Genomic DNA, 24,635 nt, shown 5'->3' with positions numbered 1-24,635 from the left:
AATTACTGCCATGGACTCTTAATATGCAACTTATCTATCCGTAATCCCCTCTAACTAGGAGTAATTTGTGTAATTATAAATAATTATTATTATTATAAACATTATGAATGTGACGGAGCCGACAGAAATGCGCAATCTGTCGAATTAGGATTTTAAAGCATTAAATAGGTGCGGATGCAATTGTGGATGTAGTGCATTTTTATTTGCCAGTGTAAGTGTAAAATCATTTTGCTATTTTTATTTTATTAAAATGTAAAATATTTAACAATTGTATTTAATTGACAGGCTGTAAATGTGTTAGAGCTGAAAATAAACACCCGTTGATCGTCCTACTCAGCGACTGTGGACCGAACTGACCCCTTCCCAAGTAAACGAACATAGCGCACGTGCTTAGAATAAAATTGGACCATCCTGCCTGAACAAGGGACCGGCTTCATACCAGTGCCTGGGTTGGTAGACAAACATTCTGCTACAACTTTGAATTAGTAAAACAAAAAAATCGTGAATTTCGACTTCAAAGACTGTGGTTTCGAACTTCCACACAACCTTTATAATCGTAAAGTAAAAGCTGGACTGGACCAAAGTGCTCGTGCAGGGCGGCACATTTCTGGATGGAGAAGAGAAGGGAGTAACTTAATCAGCTATTCAGGGTCACAGATCCTGCCAGGTGTGAACTTCATTAGGCAGTGCCATCCCCACAGTTAGATGACAGTGAGATTAAAACTGCCCTGTCCCGCCAGACACCACGGAGAGCAACATAAATCTACAGACAGACAGATGTATTTAGGTCTTCAATAGGAAGCTGACATCCGAGAGACGGGAGACAAGCCCTTTAAGGCCAAGTGACCCGGCTGCTGCTCGAGAGTCGTGTCCAACACTGTCCTTGTAGTTCTAAGTACTGATAAAGAAGGGGTGACCGTCAATATATTCAATATGCAGATGTAGATGTATATATATATATATATATATATATATATATATATATATATATATATATAAACAGTCCATGCATTCCCCTGAGGTACAGAGATCCACGTGCGATGGGATCCAACAGACACATGGGGTCCAGAGAGCGGGGGGGCAGCCGGCGGCTCTTCTCCTCACCTCACATGACCTCCCCGCTAAGCTCGGGCACCTGGATGACCTTGCTGGGCCACTTGCAGGGCAGGCTCTTCAGCTCGCCCTCATGGTGGAAGTGCTTGGCGCAGCCCGTGGTCTCCAAGAAGCCGTCCGCTCGGCCCGTCTCCTCCACATGCTTCGGGTAGGCCCGCTTCATCCGGATCTCCATGGGGTCGTCCGCAACATCTGAGCGGTGGGAAGAGGGGCATCAAAACAGCATGAGGACAGTAGGGACATCCCGCCACTGAAGAGGGGGAAGGGGACATCATCAAAGGGGAACTGGGGGGGGACTGACCTCTGGTGAGCTGGGCCGTGTTCTCCTGCTCACTGTGGACCCGCTTCATCAGCACCAGGTTCCTCTCACTCGCCTCCCGGTGGTCCACCATGGGCAGGGGGTAGTCCCGGCCTGGAGAAACAAGGCAGGGTAAGGGTGGCTCGGCGTCACACTGCTAAGACACTAAAATGATCAGGATGGACCCGTGGCTCTCGGCCTACCAATGACGCATTCAGCCTCCTCCTGCACGTGCTGCGGGGCGGTCCAGGGCTCGTAGATGTACTTTGAGGGGAAATTCTTCAGTACAGGCAGGTACTTCCTACAAGACAAAACCAAACCGTGAATTATTCATGTTTTTGGCCAATAAAACAGATACAACCTCGAATCTCCAGTGAGGTCTGGATCTACAATTAGAGGATGAAAAAGATGACTGAACAGTACAATTTTCTGTACAACCTCCACTTCCTCTGACCCCTGACCCGTGGACCCACCTGAGATACTGTCCCTCAGGGTCGGTCCTCCTGCCAAAGCGGACTGGGCAGAAGATGCGGGTGTACTGGTGGAAGAAGGCACTGGCAGAGAGCCACATCCAGTTCCCTGCGTTCACGCTGTAGTCGGCGTCCAGCAGGTACTCCTCAAACACCTGTGGACCAAAGCAGCACAGTGAGGGCAGACACAGACACAGACACAGACACACAGACACATGAATCCTCTAGGTTCTCACACCTTTGGGGGTAACTACTCCTACACCCCCCATGCGTTGAGTACACCCTACCTTCATGCCCTCCTCCCAGCTGATCCACAGGTCTCCCCGGGTCAGGAAGCAGGCCACCGCATGCCGGGCCAGGTGGTGGATCCAGCCCTCCTGCCGCAGCTGGGTCATGATGGCGTCGATCCAGGGGAAGCCCGTCTTGGCCTGTGGAGGGGTGGCGGGGGCAGATACACACGGGATCAGCACCAGCCCACTGCCATCAACACCATGCACTCTGGGCCAGACTGGCTTCTCACGCTTACCATTTTCCACTTCTCCAGGGCCTCCGCCTTCGTGGCCCAGTCGATCTGTAGGCAGATGGGGTTGCTTGCCATCTTTGTGAAGTTGGGCGTGGCTGAAGCAACCGTGTAGAAGAACTCTCTCCAGAGAACCTGGCCCTGGAGCGACACCGGAGGGAGGGAATGGTTCTTGGACTGCAGGGGAGAAGGACGATAGAGAATAAACAAGACAAATCACACAACCGTTGTTTAAAGGTCTGTGTAATTCAGAAAAAAATTCAAATAAACTCCTTCCATCTTGGATTCGTTTGAATGTTGTCTTCTTTCTGGGGTGTATTTCGTAATGTCTGTTCAGAGGTCAGCAGGTCCTCTCTGCTCGAGACACCTTCCCAAAGAGGGCATCGTCGTTTTCTATGGGGAAATTCTAATAATTTGACCCACCTCGGCAAAGTGTCACCGCTTGTTTTGTTTTCCCCTCAGAAGAAAAAAGGGTCGATCACTTCATGCAGATTTCACAAACGACGTCAAAATGAAAACGATTCTCTCACCTGCGCATAAATATTAGACAACCGGTGGTAGAAGGTGCGGACGGACAGGCAGCCGGTGCTGAAGTACGGACTCAGGCCCGTGGTGCTCGGCAGCAGGGAGTTGGGGATCGTCCGAGGCTTGGCGACGTTTTCCACCCAACCCTGAAACAGTAAGGAATAAAACCTACAATCCTAGCACAATAAAAGACAGCACTGTGCCTATCAGCATGCAGCATGAATACAATTCATCACTATCATTCATTAATTCGTTAATAACCGTGCCGAGTCCAGCCTACCTGGTTTTCCATGTGCTTCTCCAGTCGCTGCAGACCCTGCGACTCCCCGCCGATCCACAGCGGCTCCGTGTCCACCGCTATCCCAAGATCCTCCAGGCTGGGGACTCGGTCCTGCTCCGTGCCTTCTTCAGTGGGGGTGTGGCACTTCCTGGAGAGAAGACACGGACACACCGACCGTCTTCAACGCACGCTCTTCACCAACACCAACCAGTCCGCTTCCTTTAAATTGATATGAACAGCTTTTGCTATCTCCCTCCCACTAGAGCCACTCAACGGGAAAAGAAAAAGCAGAGGAAAAAGCCTGCAGCAGCTCTCGTCTGTTTTGAGATGCAGGAGATGGGAGGCAAGAACTGTCAGAATAGGTTCACATGAACTTTCAGCTCCACAGCTTTTTTCAATCCACATCCTCTCCAGCTATTATATTTATGTCTACAATAATAATAATAATACACGTTCTCTTTTCCGTTTTCTTTACCTACTTATAATGTGGAACAAATTTAGTTAAAAAACAAATCCACCTCAACAGCTCGTCACACACAACCATTCAGTCCATTCCGGTTTTTAACATCAGGTCTGGAGCTTTAGCCACAGCTTTCTCACGCTCGTACAGCGGCCCCCGTGACACACCACACTTTGAATGCGTTGACTAGAGCTACTCAGCCTCACTGAACAAAGAAGCCTTTGAGAAAAATGAAAACAAGAAGAAAACAAATGTGTTTACAAATCTTCTGCTGCCTGGTAACTTGTTTACAACATTCAAGTCCTTCTGTTAGAAAAATCTCAAGAGTCAACACTCACTGTCGATATGACACCTTTCCCTGAGCTCCCGGGGTTCATTATTATAGGGGCGGGCCTGCAAGCAACACTGCGCGGGTGTTCAAGCTTGTCCCCCGCTGAGCTGCGTTTCTCCAAGGCGTCAGACTTCAGGCGTCTTTTGGCAGCCCCAGCAAGAACCCACGGACAAACACACACACAGGGTGTTACCCAACATAAGCAGCTTTCTAAAGCGGCATCTGTTCCCTGGCAGCTCTCTCTCGCCAGCAATGTGAGCCATCCTCTTCCACTTCCACTTCCACATTTCTGGCTGTACTGGAGGTACAACCAGGGGCCAAAAGCACAGCCCACTTATTCCTGGGGGGCCAACAGCTAACGAGGCTGAATGAGTGTTGGGCAGGACAACAGTGCTGACAGGTTCATTAACCTCAGAGCTTAAAACACATATTCTAACAGAACAGACTACGCTTACACAGAACAGAGGAGGAAATTCCCTGAAACTCATCTCTAAATGTGCACCCCCCCTCGAGGCATGCCGATAGACTGGAAAGAACCCTCCGCCCCCATACAAACAGGACTCTGACCCCCAGCAGACTTACTGGAAGTCCTCGGGGGTGATCTGCCGTGCTGGCTTCTCTGGGTCGCCTAGCAGCGCCAGCACGTGGAGAAACTTCTTATACGTCAGAGGAGGCTCCCCACCATTGGCTTGAACGATCCTGTGAGAAATGAAACAATAGAAGATGTGAATAATCATCGACTACATTCCCCCACAGAAGCGTCCCAGGCTGTCCCCTTTCCCTCAGGTCCGCCACAATGAGACGCCTCTACCTGCACACCTGCATGGAACGTAGGAATTAATTTCTGAAGCGACAGTAGGTTTCAGAGATTACTGCGACACAAGGCTTCTTTCGTGAACCGTTATAAAAACATACACACAAAAAACAACACTAAAACACACTATTCCTGGGACGCCTACCTCCGGAGGTCGTAGAGGGTGTGCGCCACACAGGAGCGCACACCGAAGCCCATCTCCCGGCCCAGGGCGCGGATGCAGTCCTCCTGCTGGGCGTAGTAGGGCTCCACCTCAGTGTCGAAGGTGACCTGGGTGACACCCCAGCGCCGCACCCGGTCCCGGAGCACCTGCTCGTAGCGGCCCTGCAGCACGTACAGCCGGGAGCCCAGGGTGGCAAGGCTGCGCTCCAGGTCCTGGAGGCTCTGCAGCAGGAAGCGCCAGCGCAGCCCACCGGTGAGCGCGCCCGCCTGCAGGAAGTCTCTGTCCAGCGCGAACACCGGGTACACCACGGCCGACGACTCCAGGGCCCCCAGCAGCGCAGGGTTGTCGTGGAGTCGCAGCCCCTTCCGGAACAAGTGGATTGTCCGGTGAGTCATGGTGGGGTCACCAGTTCCCCAAATCCAGCTGTTACTGGGCTCTGGAGAGAGAGAGAGAGAGGGAGGAGTCAAATGGGAGAGAGAGCAAGGCAGATGCTTTTCTTTGTTTTGGCAATTGTTGTTCTCATAGAGAAAGCAAAAACGAAAAATGAGAAGTATCACTTGTTTGAAGACACTGCTGTACGTGCCAGCAGGAAAAAGTCTTACAATTATACTGTCAGGGATGACTAATGGGCGAGGCGACGACATCTCGGTCGGCTCTGAGCTCTGCTGTCAGCTCTGCTTAGTCAGACCAGGACAGCTCTGCGGATTCACACTGGCAGGAGGGCTGGTAGGTCAGTATGCAAGACACTGTGATCGTCTTATACTAATTCCGGCAGGGGATAAAACCTGGATGTTTGAAAGCAACAGGAGACCAAGCGAAGAGGTAAAACTCCCACGTGGGGCTGGGGGGGGAGGGGGAGGGAGCTTGCAAGCTGCCATTTCACAGACCATAAGCTTGCAATCCAAAGCAAAATAACCAAGTTAGCTTAAGGGAAGGTAATGCCAATAAATGGTAAAACTGGAAAATTGATTTTGTGATTTATGCATGTGTGTATGTGTGTGTGTGTGTGTGTGTGTGTGTGTGCGTGTCTGTGAGAGAGAGAGAGTGTGTGTGTGAGAGAGAGTGAGACAGAGTGAGAGAAAGTGCGTGTGTGTGTATGTGAGAGAGTGTGTGTGTGTGAGAGAGAGAGAGAGTGAGAGAAAGTGTGTGTGTGTGTGTGTGTTTCTCCTGCAAGTCAAACTAAAGTCACCATCGAACCCATCCCTGTAGAGGTAAAACAACACTACATCATCTGTACCCAATTAGCAGTTTCAGTTGTAATTGACACTTTTGTTGCTGAATATAGTTCAATGACTGTGCAAGAATACTGACTCCGAATAGACCTTTACCCACACTTTGCAGAAGACATTATTTAACATACAAAATCCCTGCACCATTTTCTTGATGAGCAGTACATGTATTCATTCAATTTTAAATTAACTGGTTCATCTAGAACCTGATCACATCACTGCGACATCTGCATTTTATTTCCGTGTCCCCTTGACTTTATACAGACCTGTCTGACGTGCAGAACCAGAACGCAGCCTGGAGCAAAACTGAGCACAGAGCTGGGCTGTACGAGCATATAGCACGAATCTAAAAAATAAAGAAGGAAAAACAATCATAAGAAGGGTCTACTGTAAGGGGAGTGACAAGCAAAGGAAAAAAGCAGGTGTATATTACTGTATTAGTAACAGCTAGAATAACGACCACAGCCATCATAATAACATGCAAAAGAAACACTGTTGCAAAAGACACAAGTAACAGTTGAACAGATACCTCCTGCAGTGCACGTCCCCCTCTCAGACTGGATTAATTACAGCTGATCCAGGTCATTAATAAGAGTCCGGGGGACTATAATGCACACCGCTATGAGGAGTCTGGGTGTCGGACACCTCCCTCCAGCCCGACAGCACCTTAATACAGCCGAACCGCCCCGGCAGCACAACAGACCCGGCGCGTCCCACTCCAGCTCATTGGGCAGCGCCTCTCAGCGGCCTTCACACGACACATTGCTATTGGTTCGGATCGGCGGCGGGGCCTGTCAATCAAGCACAAGTCCACGGGGCGTGGTCCAAGAAAGTAGCGTGACACCTCCCATTGGACGAGCCCATGGGTGGGAACGCCCTCTACATCATATTATTGGGTAACAAAGCTGTCACTTTCTCTAGTGACAGCAGCCTTATTTTAATACATTTCCCGCATTTGTTTTTCCACTACCGCATAGTTAACACTCATAATTCATTATTATTCATTGTTAATAAATTATTACTCTTTCTGTGTTTATGAAATCTGCGAACAAACGACCATTCAAAATGATAACTGTACTGTCAGAAATGCCGTGCATAAGCATAACTAAGGAAAAAAGTCCATAAAACACGTGTGTGCCACACAGGGGCTAGATAACTACATCTATCATTCCTGGCATTAAAAATACATATTGTCAGATTTAATTCTACAGTGTTATCCATACAGTTATAAATAGGTTACCATTCGTGTATTATAATTGTTGACCCTAATTCTTCAGAATACATACTTTTATGGTATAACTGCGGTGTAAGACTCTAGGTAGTGAGGTAACATTATAAAAGCCTTGTCATGTTGTGAACGTAACAATAACAAAAGTAGGTCAGTTTTGCTCCCTCTATCGGCTAAGGACGGTAGATACAGCAGGGAGGATAACGGGCAATTATTTTCATACCCTCATACCCCCTCACTCACACACACCTCTCTCTCTCTCTTTTTCTCCCCATAGACATATTAAATCAGCTATAACCCTGTGTGTTCAATTACCACATAACAACAACACAAAAAAGCATAAAGCCATAAGACCATAAAACCACTGTGCCACCATTGGGGTTTAATACTAATTAAACACCAGTAAATAATTGATTCCGCTTTACTTTACTTTACTTCACTAAAGCATTTTAAGTAAATACACAGATAGACAAACAAATCCATAAAACTCTGAAACTGGTTTTTAATATCCGAGCTGCACATCTGTACTGGACATCTGGGCAGTCCTTTCAACCCTGAGACCCATATTGCATATCAAACCTTTCTGAACAGCATCAATAAGTCAATAAGACAATACTCTTCAAATGAAAGCTCATGTGGAACATCCTGTTCCCTTGTGTATGATGGTTATTAGGATTATAATCTTTTCATGAAGCTTTTTCTTTCCCAGTCATGACACAACAGAAGAGACGCGTGTGAGTGAGTGCGCTGTGTTGTAAGAGCAGGCTGTACTGGCCCCTGGCGTGTCACGTTGCACACTGCTGTGATGAGCCCTGGTGCTCCTGGTCTTCATAAACCTGTCGCTTTCTAATCTGACCAACGTCTGTTTACCTCCTGCTGCTCGGGAGCCTTTCAGTGCAAACAGGGGGGGTGAAACAATTACGACTCCCTTCAATTGGATCTCAAAGAAAGAGAAAAACACTCAAATACAAACTACACAAGCCCTCCCTACAGTGGGTTCCAGTGGATCATAAAGTCGCCGAGTTGCCTATCAGTGAAAACTGCTATTATAGTCAATTGATCTGGGCTGATTTAGGCTGTGTGTATATTTCACACCCCGCAGTGAACACAATCACCTATGATATTTGATTGAACTTAAAACAGAAAAGCACATATTTCTAATGGCTGGATTATGTCAACTCGAAATCAATAATCAAATAAGAGGATTTTAACTGCTTGGTGAAAATGACTGTGATTATCTCACCCAGTACAAACCCTTCCAGTTTTTCCTGACACACATTTCTGTATCAGCCACACTGCTTATTTAGAAGACATGCATTGCGAAAGTGAAAGACATTAATAAAACAGGATGGATCAGACGCTCAGACGCGCGCCAGGGGGCGCAACGATGCGTAATACTAGTTGAATGAAAAGCATCTTCTTTATTGTGCCGCCCACGTCGCTTATTTTAAGGGCACGGTCTTGTGTATGGGTTTAATGCAACCCTGAAGGCTGAAAACCATTAACGATGGATAAATAGTCATAATGGATAAATAGCATAAATCACAATGGCAGACATTTCGTTGTGTTAAACATATGCAACATTGATATTCCTCATTAATCTGCTGTTGGGGTTGCTTCAGCTAACATAACACAAACGTTCACATCCGACGCAATTAAACTCACATTGAAACATAATTACCTTCTGTTGCAGACGATGAAGTGCACATATATCAAGTCGCATTTCAAAGTTGAATGCATAAAAACCCCAATCAGTTTTAGCAATCAATAGTCACCTTTAACTGGGCAGCCTTTTTTTCCTTCAATCCCATTCACAGCCACTCTGTTTTGTTTCCTGCGCTAACACACAGCCTGCTCACAACCTTGTTACAACGCAATTGTGTTAGCTGTGTTAATCAGTAAATGTTGCGGGAATTAGGTACAAAGCACCCGACATATGTATATACACCAAAAAGTGTTCAAACAGTGTTGCAGAAATGTGTTCTAAAAAGTGTTCTGGATTTTTTAGTGTGATATCATTGCACGACTCCTGCAGAAACTATACAGACATTTCTCTCCGTAGGTACCACATCTGTTCCGTGGCTTGCACACATATATATATATATATATATATATATATATATATATATATATACTAGATATAGATAGTAGATATATACTACAACTTCAGGAACAGAGATTGGCACTTACAAAATCTTACAACCAACTTGTTAAAATTAAACCATAAGAGTGCTGCAGTCTGTAGACCACTAGGTGGCGCTGCCCAAAAACGGACTGTACAATTCCAGTGAAGGGTCCCAGCTACACTACACAACAGATGTTAAACTGGTCTGTCTGACTACACTGTACAGATCAGAGACACCCCCCACACACACAATCACTATATGGTTACTTCTCACCTGTGGGCTGACTTAGTCCAGTGAAAGTTTGACAAAGTGTGAAAACTGCCTACAGCCCCTGAGTCTGGATATAGTTTTAGCTACAGATGTGAGTCTAAACAATAAGCACCTATTCCCCCACTGTCCTGTTCCTGTGGTCTAGCCCTGCTGCGCTGTGGTCAGACCGAGCGCAAAGAATGCCATTTCACTCCACCGAGGTGGCAAGTCCATTTCAGGGTGCGGTTTTCAGATAATTCAGCTTATCTTTGTCTTGCTGTGGTGCTACACAAATACAGTGAACTGAAAGGAGATGTGTTAGCTGTCCTTGGACTGCCTTATGTGTGATTGTCTTGGAGCAGGACTATGCATTGCATAACTAATAGAGGGGATTTTTAAAATGTACTATTGTTTTGTTTTTTTTTTTTGATAAACTCCCAGTAAAACAAATCACCCGAGTTGTTTCTGGGTCGGACCGGGGCTGTTGTGTTGCACTTACACAAGGCAGAGAGGGGCATGGGGACTTGCTGGAATCCTGCCTTTTGAATTATTTTCTCTTGTAAAGTTTTCTGACTGTCCTGCCACGGCTCTGCTTGTCATAGGCAACTGCTTTTAATGGGAATTTCCACATGGACAATGTTTCCCTGTGTGTGTGTGTGTGTGTGTATTTAAGTCAGGGCCAGCTGATTAAATCATGGCTTTTAAGAAATAATTGAGAAACACTGAAGTGGAGCCTCAGTAAACAGGCCTCGCACCAAAGCATTCATCAGACACAGGGGTGAGGGGCTGTCCTGGCCTGCAGTTCAACTCAAGATAATCCCCCAAAAAGACACACAAAGACAAAAATCTGCACAGTTTGGAAATGTTCAGCATTAACAATGCCATGTAGTAGCAATATTGCAAATATTTTCGACATACTGATTGTACAGGTAATAGTAATAGTAAAAACATAACACGGTGCATCACAAAAACAAAACAAAAACTGGAATAAAGGTCACATGCTCATGCTGAAACAGTGGCAGAGCAGAGTTCCTTTTTCGGTTTCTGGGCAGCATTGTCTGAGTTTATTCATTGTGTGCTTGTGATTTCACAGAGCTTTCCAATCCAGCTAATCAAAGGTATGTAGTATGGAAATGAGAAAAATAAATAAACGCTGAAACACTGTGGTGATGTTTTTTGTCTTGATCTTTACTGCTCTTAAAGTCTTTTAAACATCTGAATTAATCTCAAAAGGGGAACTGAGAAACCATGACGGGAGTCGACACGGATAAAGAAAGAATCAGAAAGGGGTCTTTCTCACAAGGCTGTTCACCTTCTAAATTGAACAAAGAGAGAGAATAAAAAATCCCTTTCAAAGTATCTAAACGTTCCAGTTTTTTACTTTTAAGTTGGGACTGAACCACTTTCTGCACCCGAGCATCCGAGTATCACGCAGAATTGAACACGCAAGAGGTAAGAAAGGACTGAAGGTACTTTTCATGGCTTATTGACAGAGCTACGTTCTCAGACTGAACTGTGAACCGTTGAAGAGCAGAGCGAAGTAAAGCACATTGCAAACTCATTAATAGTTTGGTCATTTCCATGTAACCAAGGTGCTTGGCAACATCGTTTTACAACCATAATAAATGTAAATTGCCTTTGCTACGTCAATTGTACCACTGGGTCAGCTATTGCGTGGCAAGGGAAGAGGCACAGGGGGTATATACAGACTCGTACATTATGAGCAGCTGTTCAGGAACACAATTCTGAGTGTCTCTTGTTGCGACATGTTCAGTTCAAATTAAACTTTATAGCTGCTCAACACCCAGAAAGTAAACTCGGTCTTCTGTAACCCCCTCCACTGTGTCACAACACAGGAGGCAAAGAATTGTCAGCAGACTGGTCCTTCAAGATTTATTTATTTAAATAAAGGGGAAATGATCAGCAACAGGGCTGTAGTTGGAGTTGAGTGGGAGGACACACTAGGATGAGTAGATTTAACCTTTTAGTTATATTTAATCAGAGGGAGGGGACACATTACCCATAACCCATCATCATTTTGCACGAGGGTTTATTAAAGCATTATTTATAACTTGTATTCCACACACTAGTACTGAACCTAGTGTAAGACGCAGGTCCAGATGAAATCAATAAAATGAGCAGCGGCCGCAGCTGTGGGGCGCAATTAAAGGGTTCAAGATAATCGCGACATATCCTGTGTTTCAAGGTATGGTAGCATTTCTCTCGTCTTGACAACAGGATGTGACCGTGTTGAAATGGAGGGAAGATTGCAGATAAACGGTTGAAACGATTGCGAATTAGCAGGTACATCAAAGGGAAGTAGATTAAAGTGTTATCTGCCATCCTGTCATAGCGGAAGGGCGAAGTGTGCCAAGAAAACGAGAACTAAAACACTACAAAAAGGTTTCAGGTAGGCTTAGCTATTTGATATTGAAGTGTAGATATTTTGGGATGTTCATTCACACAGAGAAAGTCCCCAGGATTGCCCACACACTCTTCCTTTTCATGTTGTTTTTCTGTATTGTGACTCCCGCAGCATTGTGCAGAGTTTCCTCCTGCAGATCAGTTTATAAGCTTGTGTATCTACTCCACCCTGTGTGTCCTGGTCTGCAGTTGCTGCTGTCCCATTCACACTCTTGAGCTAGGTGGTCCAGCTGAGTAGCCCTCAAACCTGACAGAGAATAAGGATGACCACACTGACACAACTCATTGCTGCCCCCCCATGTGGCATAGCCACACTGTAGTGAAAGACCTGTTACTGCGCAGGCTTACCACACACACTGACCGTCACTAAGGAACTATGATCAAGGAAATCCTCTTGACTATAATCGCAGCGCGAGGTCTAAAGTCCACTTGTGTCATTGATAGTTGTCTCTCCTCTCGACACACACTGTTCTTCACCACACTGCGTGTTCCACACCAGGGTGGAGAGCTGGCCTGCATTTAGGCTCTGAACACCGTTGCACAGCTTACTGTCAACGTGCAATGTGCTTAACACGGCTTCTTGTGACTTTCCTTTGTTAACCTGAGAAACTCCGACACATCTGCTAGGATTGCAGTAATCAGCATCAACGCAGGCGAGAGAACGGGGACGAGAGGTGAGTAAACATCACTTCACTGTAATCTGTCGCCCAGGGGCTCCAAGTCCAAGTTTCAGACGCAGTGCAGCCTTTATTTGGAAAAGCAACAAAACCTGTTTTGAAGTCAACAGGGCAGATGTTGCTACTTGCTCAGTGAAAACTAACCCCCTTTAATCTATTACTCTTGACTGCCTTATCTTTTCCAAGTAACAAAAAGTACATCTTTAATCGCATTTGATCGAAGCCAAAGTTACAGATATGGGGCTACCCTGAAGATCAGAGTTGTTTATTTGATTGTTGTTGATCTGTGTGCACGTTGAAGAGGTTTGGCTCCTTAGTCACCCGTCTCCCTTCCTTGTTGCTTGAGCTCAGTTGTGCGGCTGCTTGCACTGAGAAGGTATCTCCACCCCCTTTTGCGGCAAAAAACTACTGGATGTTGACTAAGGGGTTAATCACAAGATATTAATTTCCAGTGAAAGGGTCGGCCACGCCCTGACAGAAAATGGGAAACTGCCCATAATTCAGCAGTGACAGGATCTGAGCATTCCTGACAGAGTCCCGACACAATGGACTCGTGCCAAAACATCAGTTACTTTTAATTGTTTTAGTATCAGAGGTGCTTTTCTCCTGCTACCAAATTGCCTGGGATAATACTGGCAATTTCACAGTAAAAGTTCTATGACTCTTTCCTACAATTATGCCCCCCCCCGGCCTTCAACACTTCTAAACTTGAGCTTATATAAAAGAAAATAACATTGGTGCTCTCTAGACTCCTCCACACTGATGGAGGAAGAGGGGCCGTGTCCTTAAGAAGTCATTCGAACCATGTTTTCAATGCTGCCAAAGAATCCACTCTGAAACAGCTACCTTCAATTTGCATTATAGACTTCAACCGAAACAAAAAGTGTTCTCGATCGCATTCGCTTGGACTCTCTGGTCACTTCAACGAAGAGTGACTTGTTGTGACAGTCGCCTAACCTTCAAAGCCATTTTTTTTTTCCATTTCCTGCCACAAAACCACACTTGTGCAAGCGTAGCTCAAAATTGTGATAACACATTCTAGCTTTTAAAAAATGTTTTCACTATTATTAGGCCTGTAGTGTTTTACACACACATGATAGTGTGAAGTGAATTTTCAACCGTTTTTATTGTAAGTATTGCTGTGGATAAAACTTCAAGTGATTTTAGCTTTATCCAGAATGCGAGTTCCCTCTCTAAAGAAAGGAGAAGGAGGAACACTGAGATCTTTCAACTGAAAACAGACTGTCAATCCTAATTTGTAAATCTCATTTAATGTACTGAATAGAGGAATGCAGAGCAGGCGGTGGCTTTCGCATGATTCAGAGCCATACTGGGGACGTATCACTGAATTTGCTGGCTGAGTTCTTTCTTGTTTGGTTTGTGTAACCCCTTCCCAGCCCTGCACAGCTCTATACCGATCCTATCTAGAGGCCCGTCTTCAATGGCATTCAAGTGCTTTCCTCTGGGAAGCCAAGGAGTTTTAAATCAACACAGCTGTGTCACTAGAATAAACAGCAGAAAACATGTCTGCCGGCAGATAGTTGGACAAATATTTAATCTTATATACGTACTCTAACACCATGTAAATAAAAAAAGAAGAAGCGCCAACTCATTCTAGAGAGTGATCACGGTCATCACAAGCTTGAATTTGAATGGTGGGGCCAAACCTGGTCTAGACAAACTAAGCAAAACATCAGCTCGAAAGACAGAAGTGTGTTTGTGCCATAACCTCACCAAATTGGCTGGGGGGCCTTGAATGTTAGACGCCAAATGCTGCGGATATAAAAGCTGTGGCACATGTATAGACAGTACATTCTGTGACAGCCAGTCGGGCTAAATCAACATTTTCACCATCACATAATTACAAGGACTTCTGTCCAATGTGCCGCTAGTTTCTCCTGCAGAAAGAAAGAGAAATGTCCAAGGATTTAATTTAGTTTCCTGGAGAGTTCCTGCAGTTCACAAGGTCATACCAAGCAGGAGATAGAGCATCACACTTATACATCTGGTGTTAAAGTAAGAAAAAAAACGTAATTAAATATTTCCCAGGCCACACAGAAGCCTGTCACTCTATGCTCATGAAAAAAATTCGAGTTCACCCTGCAAAGAGTTCCCACAGCTCGGAAAACCCTATAAATACTCCCGCCCTGTTTGCTTCCAAAACACACAGTCCCTGGAGGCAGGTGCACTGAGGGCCTCAAGGTCCACCCTGCCAGACTGCTGTGGAAATACATTCAATCTTCATTATCCACCAAGACATTTCCTTGTTTTTGACCGTGCCACGGCTACTAAGTCTGCCACCAATAATTCAGCAAAGTTACAGTGTGGATGCGGAGGGAAAACTCCTCTCGGCGTTTGACTGTCAGTCACAGCCCGCTTGTTATATTTTCACCAGCTCGGGGGAAAAACTATCTGATCCAGCTTGCCTGACCATGAGTGGCCACCCTGAGCATCCATGACCTCGGCAGTCAGGAGAGAGCAGGTGTCAGCTGGTTGCTCGGTGGTAGCTGATGCTGGGAGTAAACTGAGCAATGCGAGTTTTATTCCCATGGACTTTACAGTCACGTCATACTGAGGTTCCCGGGGTCATGTGCTCTGCTGCTCTCGGTAGCCTGTGGAAGAGTCGTTTTCCAGAGCCTGTGAAATGACAGGACGCACGTTCTCATTCACAGGTCATTCACAACTACCCCTCAGGATGCAATTGAATCAAAAGAAACCATTTGGCAGTCTGGAAAAGTAAACACAGATATTAAATATTAATTTGGCAGGTGGATGAAACAAGAAACAAGACTATGAAAACAAGGGATGCTCCTGCAACCTTAGTATATTATTCCTTTGCTAATGAATACCTTTGGTTTTGAGTGTGAGAGAGAGAGAGAGAGAGAGAGAGAGAGAGAGAGAGAGAGAGAGACAAAACAGTGCCTTATTAATTTGTCATGAGTTCAGGGTTGTATTTGCTGAACACTGCCGCTCGGCTATAAACACTGAACACTGTGGTTGGGCCTCGACTGACCTGGAGAGACCTTGTCGGAGAACCTGGCACAAACCTCAAGCCTCCTCCCCCGAAGAAGGTACATCATTAAGCCAACACAACTGTGACGTGTGTAAGGGAAGCGGTACTGCCTTGATTTACTAACCCGATTGCGATAGGGAGTGTGCAAAGGGGAAGTGACACCGGATATTCCTTTTAATAGAGACGTGCCCATAGGACCCACAGTACTGTGCTCAACACACCATCCATTTCACTTTCAATTCAACGGCTATCAGATTAATGTGGAAGTCATGTTACAATGGATACAAAACCCCCGCTGTCACACTGTAGATCGCTGGTATCACACCAAAGGAGAGGCCAATGAGTTTCACGTCGGGAATGAAAATATTTCTACACACCTTCAACAAAACCCATTTTTAATATTTCCCAAACGCCGCAAGCTTCCTGTCTGAGTCTACGAGCGCGATGCACAGGACGTGATCTCCCCCCAACCCCCCATTGGGATTCACTATGATGCAAACTTGTTAAACTTGCAACAACATCCCAGAAATATCTTCTGGGAACAGCAGCAACACTAATAATGTTGTGACAGTTCAGCGGTCTATTATTAGAGGGGGAGGCCTCACTGCTCAATGGAGTGGATTTCCCAGGCAGGCTGTTGTCTGTCAGTAACAACAGAGACAAGCTCTTATCTTTATACACCCATACGTATACAAACGGAGGGAGTGTTTGATCATAAACAGACCGTCTGGCATAGGTAATGTTATGATTGAAGCTTCAGTAAAGAAAAGGTGTTGCACATTGAAGCATGTCAATAAGGCAAGGTTATTTAAAGTGGCAGAAACAACCTCTCCATCCCACTCCCATCTCTCTCTCTCTGCTTACATGCCTGGGGCTCTGCTGGAGTTGAGTTGCCAGAAGAGAAGAATGGCCTGCGTAGCGTCAGGGTGTCCAGAGTTTATGGAGCTTGTCGAGACGGACGGGCAGGACAGAGGGACAAAAAGGACCCATGAAAAATTGCCTTTCTTTTGTGGACAGAATTAAAACAGGCCTATAAACAAACGAGCGTGTAAATTCACACTGATGTCTACAGTGCTGAAGTTTCATTTAGAGCACAATTGCAACAAATGCCTCACCACCCACCACGGCTTGTCCATCACTTAATTATTGACTAAAACATCCTTTGAGGATTGCTTAAACAGACCTAGAAGGGCTCTGAGCAGGGTTTATTAAGACACAATTTAGACAAATGTATTCCCCCCCAAGGACTCGGTAATCCAAATTAACTCTGAATATGTTCAGTGTCTTTTTCATTTGTGGCAAAAAAAGCTCATGCCCGTATCAAACCGCTCCATATCTGCAGACAAGCCAGTGTGCTGAGGCCTTGGGAAAAGCAATTGCTGGCATTTGGACTTTCACAGTAAATACCAAACATTCCACGTCTCTGTTCCTCTGAACTTCTCTGAACCGTCCTCCACCAATCAGAGGACTCGGTCAGAGAGCGCGACCTTGCGACCGAAGCGAGCTCGCGGTTCTGCATCTTCCCCCTCCCCCGATGAAGCTACAGTGAAACAGAAGGCAGACTTTAAAACGGCTTGTTCGGTACCGTGAGATCCAATCTTCTGCCATCTGCTTCCTCAATGAGAAGGTGTAGAACTCAAAAGGGGTCAACAGGGCAGTCAGTACTGTTTACACATATGTGATATTTGGAAAGGAAATCTAATTCAGCTTCTTTGTGGAGCAAAATCAATCACATATATCTCATGGAGGACGGGACTTAGAAGCATCATTCACATGGATTTACCTGTAATCTTAGCCTGGTTGTATTCTCAGAAATGTGTATAATAGCTTTTCATTTCTGTCAGTGGTTTGTGGTTTGTTTCAGGAAATCGTTTGTGTTTACTGCTGATATCTAAACACATTTGTTGACGTGATGTTTTGGCACCATCTCCAAGGAGATATTGGGTTGACTGGGGATTATCTCTGGGCCGCCCTTATGTAAGCGGCGCCCAGTATGTGTGGCCCCATCTGTTTGGGCCGGTGTTATGAGGTCCATACAGTGCTGAGTCAGAGTTTTCGGTCATGTCTGGAAGGAAGCGCTTCACTCCTCCAAAAGCTGGTTGTTCATCAGCATCAGATGACACTGCGAGCTGCAGTAGGAATCCAAACAGGAAGGTTGTTGCAGCATCTGCTTGGCTGGCCTAAAATCCCATCAGTGGGCATACCCAGACAAAGAGCGAGGTGAGCTCTGTAATCAAAGAGCTCCAGATTGCATTGCCCAGACAACAAAACCCACCTCAGCTCTATCTCTGTATACCTGATACTGCTCTCTGTATAGCTTTGTGATCAAGAAAAAAATATCTGTGCTTAGTGTTTGTTTTCTGTCACACCCCTGGATAGACAATGGGTCATTTGTTACACTAAAGGCATTCCCATTGAGCTGAGAAGATAATTTCTGCCCAAAACAAGACACACATCTGAGGCGTACAATCTGGTTCATGCAAAGGGGGCCGGTCTGTTGATGAAGAAAGTAAATCACAATCATTTGACATAAACAACAATAAAAGCAGAACAATGAACTGAAATACAGGTTTCGACTTTAGGACAACTTTAGTCTTTTAGGTCAATATGAAGATTCCTTCTTCTGTGAATTAGTCAAGGCCAGTAAACAGGACTCTGTTAGTGGCGGACCTAATCTGTGGAAGTTGAAAGGAAAAGGTAGCCGAGATGTGCTTGCGGACGCCAATCTAAATGTTTGTCTTCATGCTTCATTTGAACCAGCTGCAGATCCTACACGAACACAACAGAGAGGAACTTGTCCGTAATGTTTCTTTCTTTGTGTTCATCCGGCAGAGAATGGCTGGAATGGAGGAGAAAGACAAACAGAGTGCTCCTGCGAGAAGAAGGTGGGGCTTCTCTTCACTGCGGGTCAAGAGTGAGTGCAAAACATTCCTCCATTATTTCATGTGCATTTTATTTAAAGGAAACATATCGATGTTTTTTTTTAATTTTTTAGGCCTGTATCTGCTCTTGCCTGTGAGAGTTGAGAGTTACACCTGTGTCCTCTGCAGCGTGTACTTGGCCGAGCCATCTGACTGTGTTTAAGTTCAAAGTCAGAGAATAAAGCATAATACAGCCATTTACTTTGGCTTGCTTCCCAGGCAAACCCACAGCTTTATGGTTGATAGCTGTTCTGCAGGCCTTTTCTCTTTGAATAGGAAATGCCCTACCAGACCAGCTGTAGCAGGTGCCAATGGTACAACAGGACTGGTCTAATTTCTCCTGTCCTCCTAGGAAGAGACCGTCTGGACGATGACACCGGGACCAGCCAGTGGGTGAGGGGGACGAGGAAATTCTACTCCGTCCAAGAGAGATCCACCAAGAGTGAGTTCTCCATCCCACATCAGTACGATCATATGCACCGTTTTAAACACCTAGTCATGAACAAATTTACATTTACAAATGTACACACATCCACAAATGCCACAGTCATTTCATAAAGTGAAAAAAGACTCACACCATTCGAACACTGTTTCCAACGTCTGTTTCAGCTGTGGATGTGCTGGGAGAGACAATACCTTTTCAAACACAGTGCTGTCTGGCCCGGAGAATCGCGTCTCAGACAAGTGACTCCCAAAGCTCGTGGCCGGCAGTCTGGTTGTTCTTTAACTACAACCACACAAACACACACTGGTTCACCCCGGACATCAGTCCTGTCAACTCCGTCTCTCGCGCATTTGAAGAGGAGTCAATGTTTGCATGAGCAATGCTGTCATGCAAATAAAAGTGTCTGAACCTCGCCTCTAAGCCACCAGGCAAATATCCCCTCTCTCTGTTCTCTCAGCAGGAGATAAGGATGCAGCAGAGGGACCGGGCCTGGGAGGAAGGAGACTAAGGACATCCTCTGCAGGAATGGAGTCTTTAAAGAGTAAGCATGGGGGTTTACGGCGATTATTTGGGTTTCTGCATTCTCCACAGGTCATGGCAGACAGTAATTTGTTCTCCATTATCATTTGTATTATTATTTGGGCCTTTGATGGACACATGACTGTCTTAAATGATAAAATACACAGGCAACATCCCATTGTCCTATCCGTTGTAGCTTTCAATTCTATTAGGTTCTCAACATTGTATTCTGTAACTTTCGGGATATAAAACTTTTAAACACATTTTTTTTTTTTTATTAAACGTGTATCCACATATGCATTTAGATTTGATCTTTATAAGTCTGATCGTTGTTCTTGTAGCCATAGCCTACTCGGGAGTTTGTTGTATGAAAACACCTGTTGTAAAAATACAGCTTTACAGTCTGTGTGGGGCTGCGTGGGGTGGTTATTACTACTACAATCATGTGGCAGACATAATAAACTGGGATGATGACAATGTTACGATTATTACTGTGATTCAAAATAACACCCCATGGCCACGTTTAGGTAGAATATCAAACAATCCGATTCTAGTCGCCCGAGATTTTGGAAATCACGTGTTTATAGGCCTATATACAGTAGCCTACATAACAAACAGACTATACAGCAACGCCCGACGTGCATTCAAAGACCTTGTCTCTTTTCTTGACTAGTTAATTATATTAATGATATGCGTTTAGGTAATTTAATTCGCTATCTTTAAAGGGATATGTTGGTTATTACATTTTCAAAACGTTTTAAATGTTGTTTCAAAACAAAGCGCTTAATCCAATTATTTAATTGCTTTAATTGAATGACGCCAAACTTTTTATTCTATTTGATTCAAGGTTTAACAGTCCTGTGATATGATTTTCACAATTAACCAATTGTCTTTTGATTATCGGCTTGCGAATACGTGGGGTTTATTCTGACAGAACTGCCTCCCCAAACCTCAGCACAAAGGGTTTATCAGGCTGGGAGAGAACCGTTCTGCGTAAACATGGATAGAGTTTATTTTAAAATTGCAATTAATTGAATGATTAATTTATAAATAAATGAAATCGATCGAACATTGCTCTTCTTTTAATCTACTCTCAAGTGTAGTAATTGGTTGTGGAGTTTTTTTTCCCGAAATTGGGAGCAAGTGGCCTGGCGGTTCCAGTTTCTTTGGGATTGTGCTCTGGCCCCCTGGGCCCATAATGAGAGCTCTATGAATGAATACATGTGCCGTTTCCGACCTATGACCGGCAACTTCTTTAAGAGGCAACGATTAAGACAATCATCGGATCCATGTGGAGTTGCTGCTGCTTTAGATCTCAAGAAGATCTAAATGGCAGTCAAGACACCGGTATGACACACCTTGCTTCGTTTCAGTTACTTTTAAATGTATTTATATATTTTAATGTATAAGCTAAACACTGCATTTTTAAATCAAACAACAAGAGTTTCATACAACCACGCAAATTACATATTTTTCCAAACGCTCACACATCAGTGTTTTAGTGATTCATACCAACATGCATATAAACCAACACCAAATTGCCTATTAAAACACCTGCACAAGCAGCGCAAGAGATCCTTGCAGCCCCGGAGCTGGTGGTGCAGGAGAGTTACCTGTCGCAGGTAGGGCAGCCCGCCCCCGGGACACTGAGCGCTGCGCATCTGCAGGAAACAGCCAGCAACCCCGCAGCTGACACGCTGCCCGATTCACTGCGCGCAAAACCCAGATCAAACGAAGTCAGAGAACGAAAGTCAGAGTCCAGGAAGTGAGAGAGAGAGAGAGAGAGAGAGAGAGAGAGGGAGAGCGCGGCGCTGTGGGATGAGCTCCCAGTCTGAGACTTGTGCCGCTGGGATCGGTGTCCTTTACCGCGTGTAGGATTATGGTGTCGATTTTGCACAGCAGCGCGGGACACGGCGTGCCTTTGTAGCCATGAGCGCGCAGCGGGGAAAGGGGCGCGCAGGACGGATCGGCTTCGGGCGAGAGGCGCACAGTGAGTAGCCCGTCTCCGCGCATCCTGACCGGCGGCGCTTTTCTCACAGCCCGGTCACCTGCGCCGACTGCGGCTGTGCTGTGGTCTAATGATTTAAGGTGCTTTACGATTGCGTTTCTAATGCAACCACAGTAACCCTTGCGTTTGTTTTTGGTTTTTGAACTCTCTTGACCTTGGTAAGGTTTTTTGTCTTATTATTCAGCTACTGCACATTATCTGGGTGTGAAAAATATAAACATTAAACGTATATCATTTAAAGTTTTTCAAGGATATACTGTTTTTAGAGCACGTGTATTAGATTTGTATACAGGGAACTGAAACCTTCCTGTTCCCCTGTTTTCTTCCTGGGCTATGTTGTGGCTATTTGCCCTGCCTGAAGCCTCTTGTTGAGTTGTTTCCTAGCGAGGTCCCACTGTCTTATGATAAGCTAACTTTATTGTCTAATCACATATGCTTTGCCCGCTGCCCCTCAACAACAGCCCTGTCGTATGTTGGGCAGAAGTCTTGGCCCAGCTGAGGTGCTGGTTTAAGCACCTGTAAACTTTAAATCAAATTGCCCCTTGGGGACAAATAAAGTTGTATTGTATTATCCGGTGAGTTATTAATCCTGTGAAAAAGCACTTTCTCGTTTGCCCATTTTCTATCATGTTTCCACTTCCTGGCGTATTCTTCCACAGCACTTAATCAGTTTAAAATCTGAAAGCATATTTTGCTGTGAGACAATGCCAGTGGAAAATTACTTAAAGCGGTGGTTTCAATCAGTTCACCTGTTGCATGTCCTCCTACACAATGCCTACAGCAGGCGCAAGTCAACAGATGCCCAAACTTGGAGGAAAAAACTAAACAAAACGTTTATTTGCTGCCGGGGCACCGTGTGGCAGCAACCTTTGCCTTCTCCAAAGCAGCGCCTTGTGTACACAGAGGCTCACATCCTGGTCTTGGCAGAGCTGTGATGCCCTGAGTTTTAATTCATGTGGTAAAAGTCAACACACTCATGATAAGACATTGTTAACAACAGGGAGAAAACTACAGCTGAGGCTATAATAAAAGCACTGATGTTGACCATGCCCCAGTGTAGAAACTGTGACTGTAATTCTGCGTGATTACCCAGGAGGCCCTTCAGTATCTGTGCTAGTGGGGGATCTTTATAAAGAGGAGGCTGTTTCTCAAGACAGTGGAGACCCAGTTATTTCTTACGTGGGCTGCCCTGTCCATTGATATGCATCGTTGGCAACTGATCTAGACTGTGCACAGCATTCACCTCCTGGCACTGTGTGTGGTTTCAGAAGTGGCTACTAAATATCAACGGTTGCCACTTTACACCTCCTCTTCTTTTTTGTAAACTGTCTGATAATTTCCTGTATTTAGTTGTCATCACTACTAAGTACCAGGAAGAGGGCATATGAATTCATGTAGGTTGCACAATGCTGCAGATACCATGACACACAATGCATTTCTGTCACTGATGTATTAGGAATATTCTTCCCCACTCTCTTCCGGGTAGGAGAGCTTTTTTCCCTCCCCCCAGCATTCTTTCTTTGCTTGTAACCTCCCCCCCCGGACATGGTTTAGCCAGAGGGTGATGAGGGCAAAGTAATTAACTAAGCAGAAATGTTCATTCTAACGCTAACGATTTTTATTGTAGCGATGGATTTCACTAGTTTGTGAGTGATGCTTCTGTACTCGACAGGAGCTGCTGGGGTCGGTCTGTGAGTTTTTAACCATGGAAGAATACTGTTGTGTTTCCCATGGGCCAAGCACAACGGAAGTGTTAGGCAGACGACAAGCTGCTTTTAATACCACGTTATCTAGCATGAACTTAAAGCAATATTGCAGCTGTTGACTGAACCCACTGTAATGCTTGTGATAAGGACAGATTTGAAGTATTCCTGTCTGCCCTCTTGGAAAAGAAAGAGAAAAAAACAAATACGAGGCAAATTTAGCACAATACACAATTAAATATGAACACAAGCTATGCTGGTTAATCTGCCATCTGCCCCCCGTCTTACAACCAGTTTAAGCCAACTTTAAGCCAACCTGTTGTGTAAATCAGGAAATGGAGCTTTACCCTCTTGACTTTCACTTGCCCTCATTTCAGAGGTATTGTGGTTGTTGTTGATGTTGTTATTTGTTTTTGTCAAAACCTGGGAGTTTCCAAACCATAACGTCCAAATTCAGTTTTTGTTCCCATATATCACAAAACAGCGATGGATTGGGGGGGGGGGGGTTGTGTATATTAAAATCAAATTGACAAAAACAGCATTTTTATGGAGTGGAAAAGATCTGAGTGACCCGTGATACTGCAAGGCAAGGACTGGGAACTTACTTCTTGATGAAATCAGCAAGAAGGTGCAATAATTTATGAAGAAGGAGACAGACTGCCTGTGTGTTAATCTTGGCTGTAAACAGCTGAACAAATAATATCCTGCAGTGCTAATCCTGGGAAGAAATATTTACAGGTGTCAGTCAGGGTAATTAAACCATGACATAATGTAGCATTGCCCTATAGAGCACTATAGGATGCTAGCCATGGATCTTTAATTCAAATTAATGATTTCTGATTTGTTTTTTAAATTGATGGAAAAAGGAAAGTTCACTCTACCAAATTGCGGAAGTTAAAAGACAACAGTTGTTGCTGGTGTCGCCGACTGCTGCAGTAAAGGTGATATGCTGGTGTGAACTCGAGATGGTCTTTCCACAACGAGCTCCTCGCCTTCGCATCTGCCCGCCCGCTGCGGTGTGAAGGAGTGCAGCCCTGACTTGTGCAGATCAGCTGCAGCAGAAGCGCGAGGACGAGGGGACACTCTTGTTTGAGATGCATTTGATCGGGGGCAGACACA

General features: G+C 45.1%; 2 protein-coding genes across 11 annotated transcripts in view; one reads left to right on the top strand and one right to left on the bottom strand.

Moving 5' to 3' along the window:
• Positions 1-1,104: 1,104 nt before the first annotated feature.
• cry4 (cryptochrome circadian regulator 4) lies at positions 1,105-21,520 on the bottom strand. 4 transcript variants are annotated; one of them, XM_066703341.1, is made up of 13 exons: positions 21,419-21,520; positions 6,470-6,549; positions 5,577-5,759; positions 4,957-5,410; positions 4,580-4,696; positions 3,207-3,354; positions 2,932-3,072; positions 2,408-2,578; positions 2,169-2,309; positions 1,885-2,036; positions 1,615-1,712; positions 1,415-1,525; positions 1,105-1,305 (listed from the first exon to the last, which is right to left on the bottom strand). In XM_066703341.1, exons 4-13 carry the CDS (start codon positions 5,367-5,369, stop codon positions 1,106-1,108), a joined length of 1,692 nt encoding a protein of 563 aa, XP_066559438.1. In that variant the 5' UTR covers positions 5,370-5,410; positions 5,577-5,759; positions 6,470-6,549; positions 21,419-21,520; the 3' UTR covers position 1,105. The 4 variants fall into 4 exon arrangements, with proteins under 4 accessions (XP_066559438.1, XP_066559437.1, XP_066559440.1 ...); XM_066703340.1 differs by lacking the exon at positions 21,419-21,520 and adding an exon at positions 6,733-6,889; XM_066703343.1 differs by lacking the exon at positions 5,577-5,759 and having other exon boundaries at positions 21,419-21,514.
• Positions 11,243-24,635, top strand: part of dennd2db (DENN/MADD domain containing 2Db) — a 25,737-nt gene continuing 12,344 nt past the window's right edge. Inside the window, exons 1-4 of one of the 7 annotated variants that reach the window (XM_066703333.1) lie at positions 11,243-11,258; positions 18,753-18,834; positions 19,194-19,283; positions 19,744-19,827. In XM_066703333.1, coding sequence (XP_066559430.1) covers positions 18,756-18,834; positions 19,194-19,283; positions 19,744-19,827 — 253 coding nt within the window. In that variant the 5' untranslated portion in view covers positions 11,243-11,258; positions 18,753-18,755. Of the gene's footprint in view, positions 11,259-12,675; positions 12,905-18,752; positions 18,835-19,193; positions 19,284-19,743; positions 19,828-20,989; positions 21,153-21,657; positions 21,796-24,635 lie in introns of those variants that run through there. The other 6 variants (XM_066703334.1, XM_066703332.1, XM_066703335.1 and 3 more) reach the window with 6 other exon arrangements.

Source organism: Amia ocellicauda, chromosome 5 (genome assembly GCF_036373705.1).
Source record: "Amia ocellicauda isolate fAmiCal2 chromosome 5, fAmiCal2.hap1, whole genome shotgun sequence".
Classification (NCBI taxonomy): domain Eukaryota; kingdom Metazoa; phylum Chordata; class Actinopteri; order Amiiformes; family Amiidae; genus Amia; species Amia ocellicauda.
Note: the sequence above shows the minus strand (reverse complement) of the source record. Positions and strands in the feature narration are given on the sequence as shown.

What these genes read in the sequence shown, in the direction of transcription:
- cry4 (XM_066703341.1), bottom strand. Translation starts at nt 5,369, where the DNA reads ATGACTCACCGGACAATCCACTTGTTCCGGAAGGGGCTGCGACTCCAC. An exon ending in AGAAGCACATGGAAAACCAG is followed by an intron (nt 3,073 to 3,206) that starts GTAGGCTGGACT and finishes TTACTGTTTCAG; the next exon opens with GGTTGGGTGGAAAACGTCGC. An exon ending in CCCTGGAGAAGTGGAAAATG is followed by an intron (nt 2,310 to 2,407) that starts GTAAGCGTGAGA and finishes ACCCCTCCACAG; the next exon opens with GCCAAGACGGGCTTCCCCTG.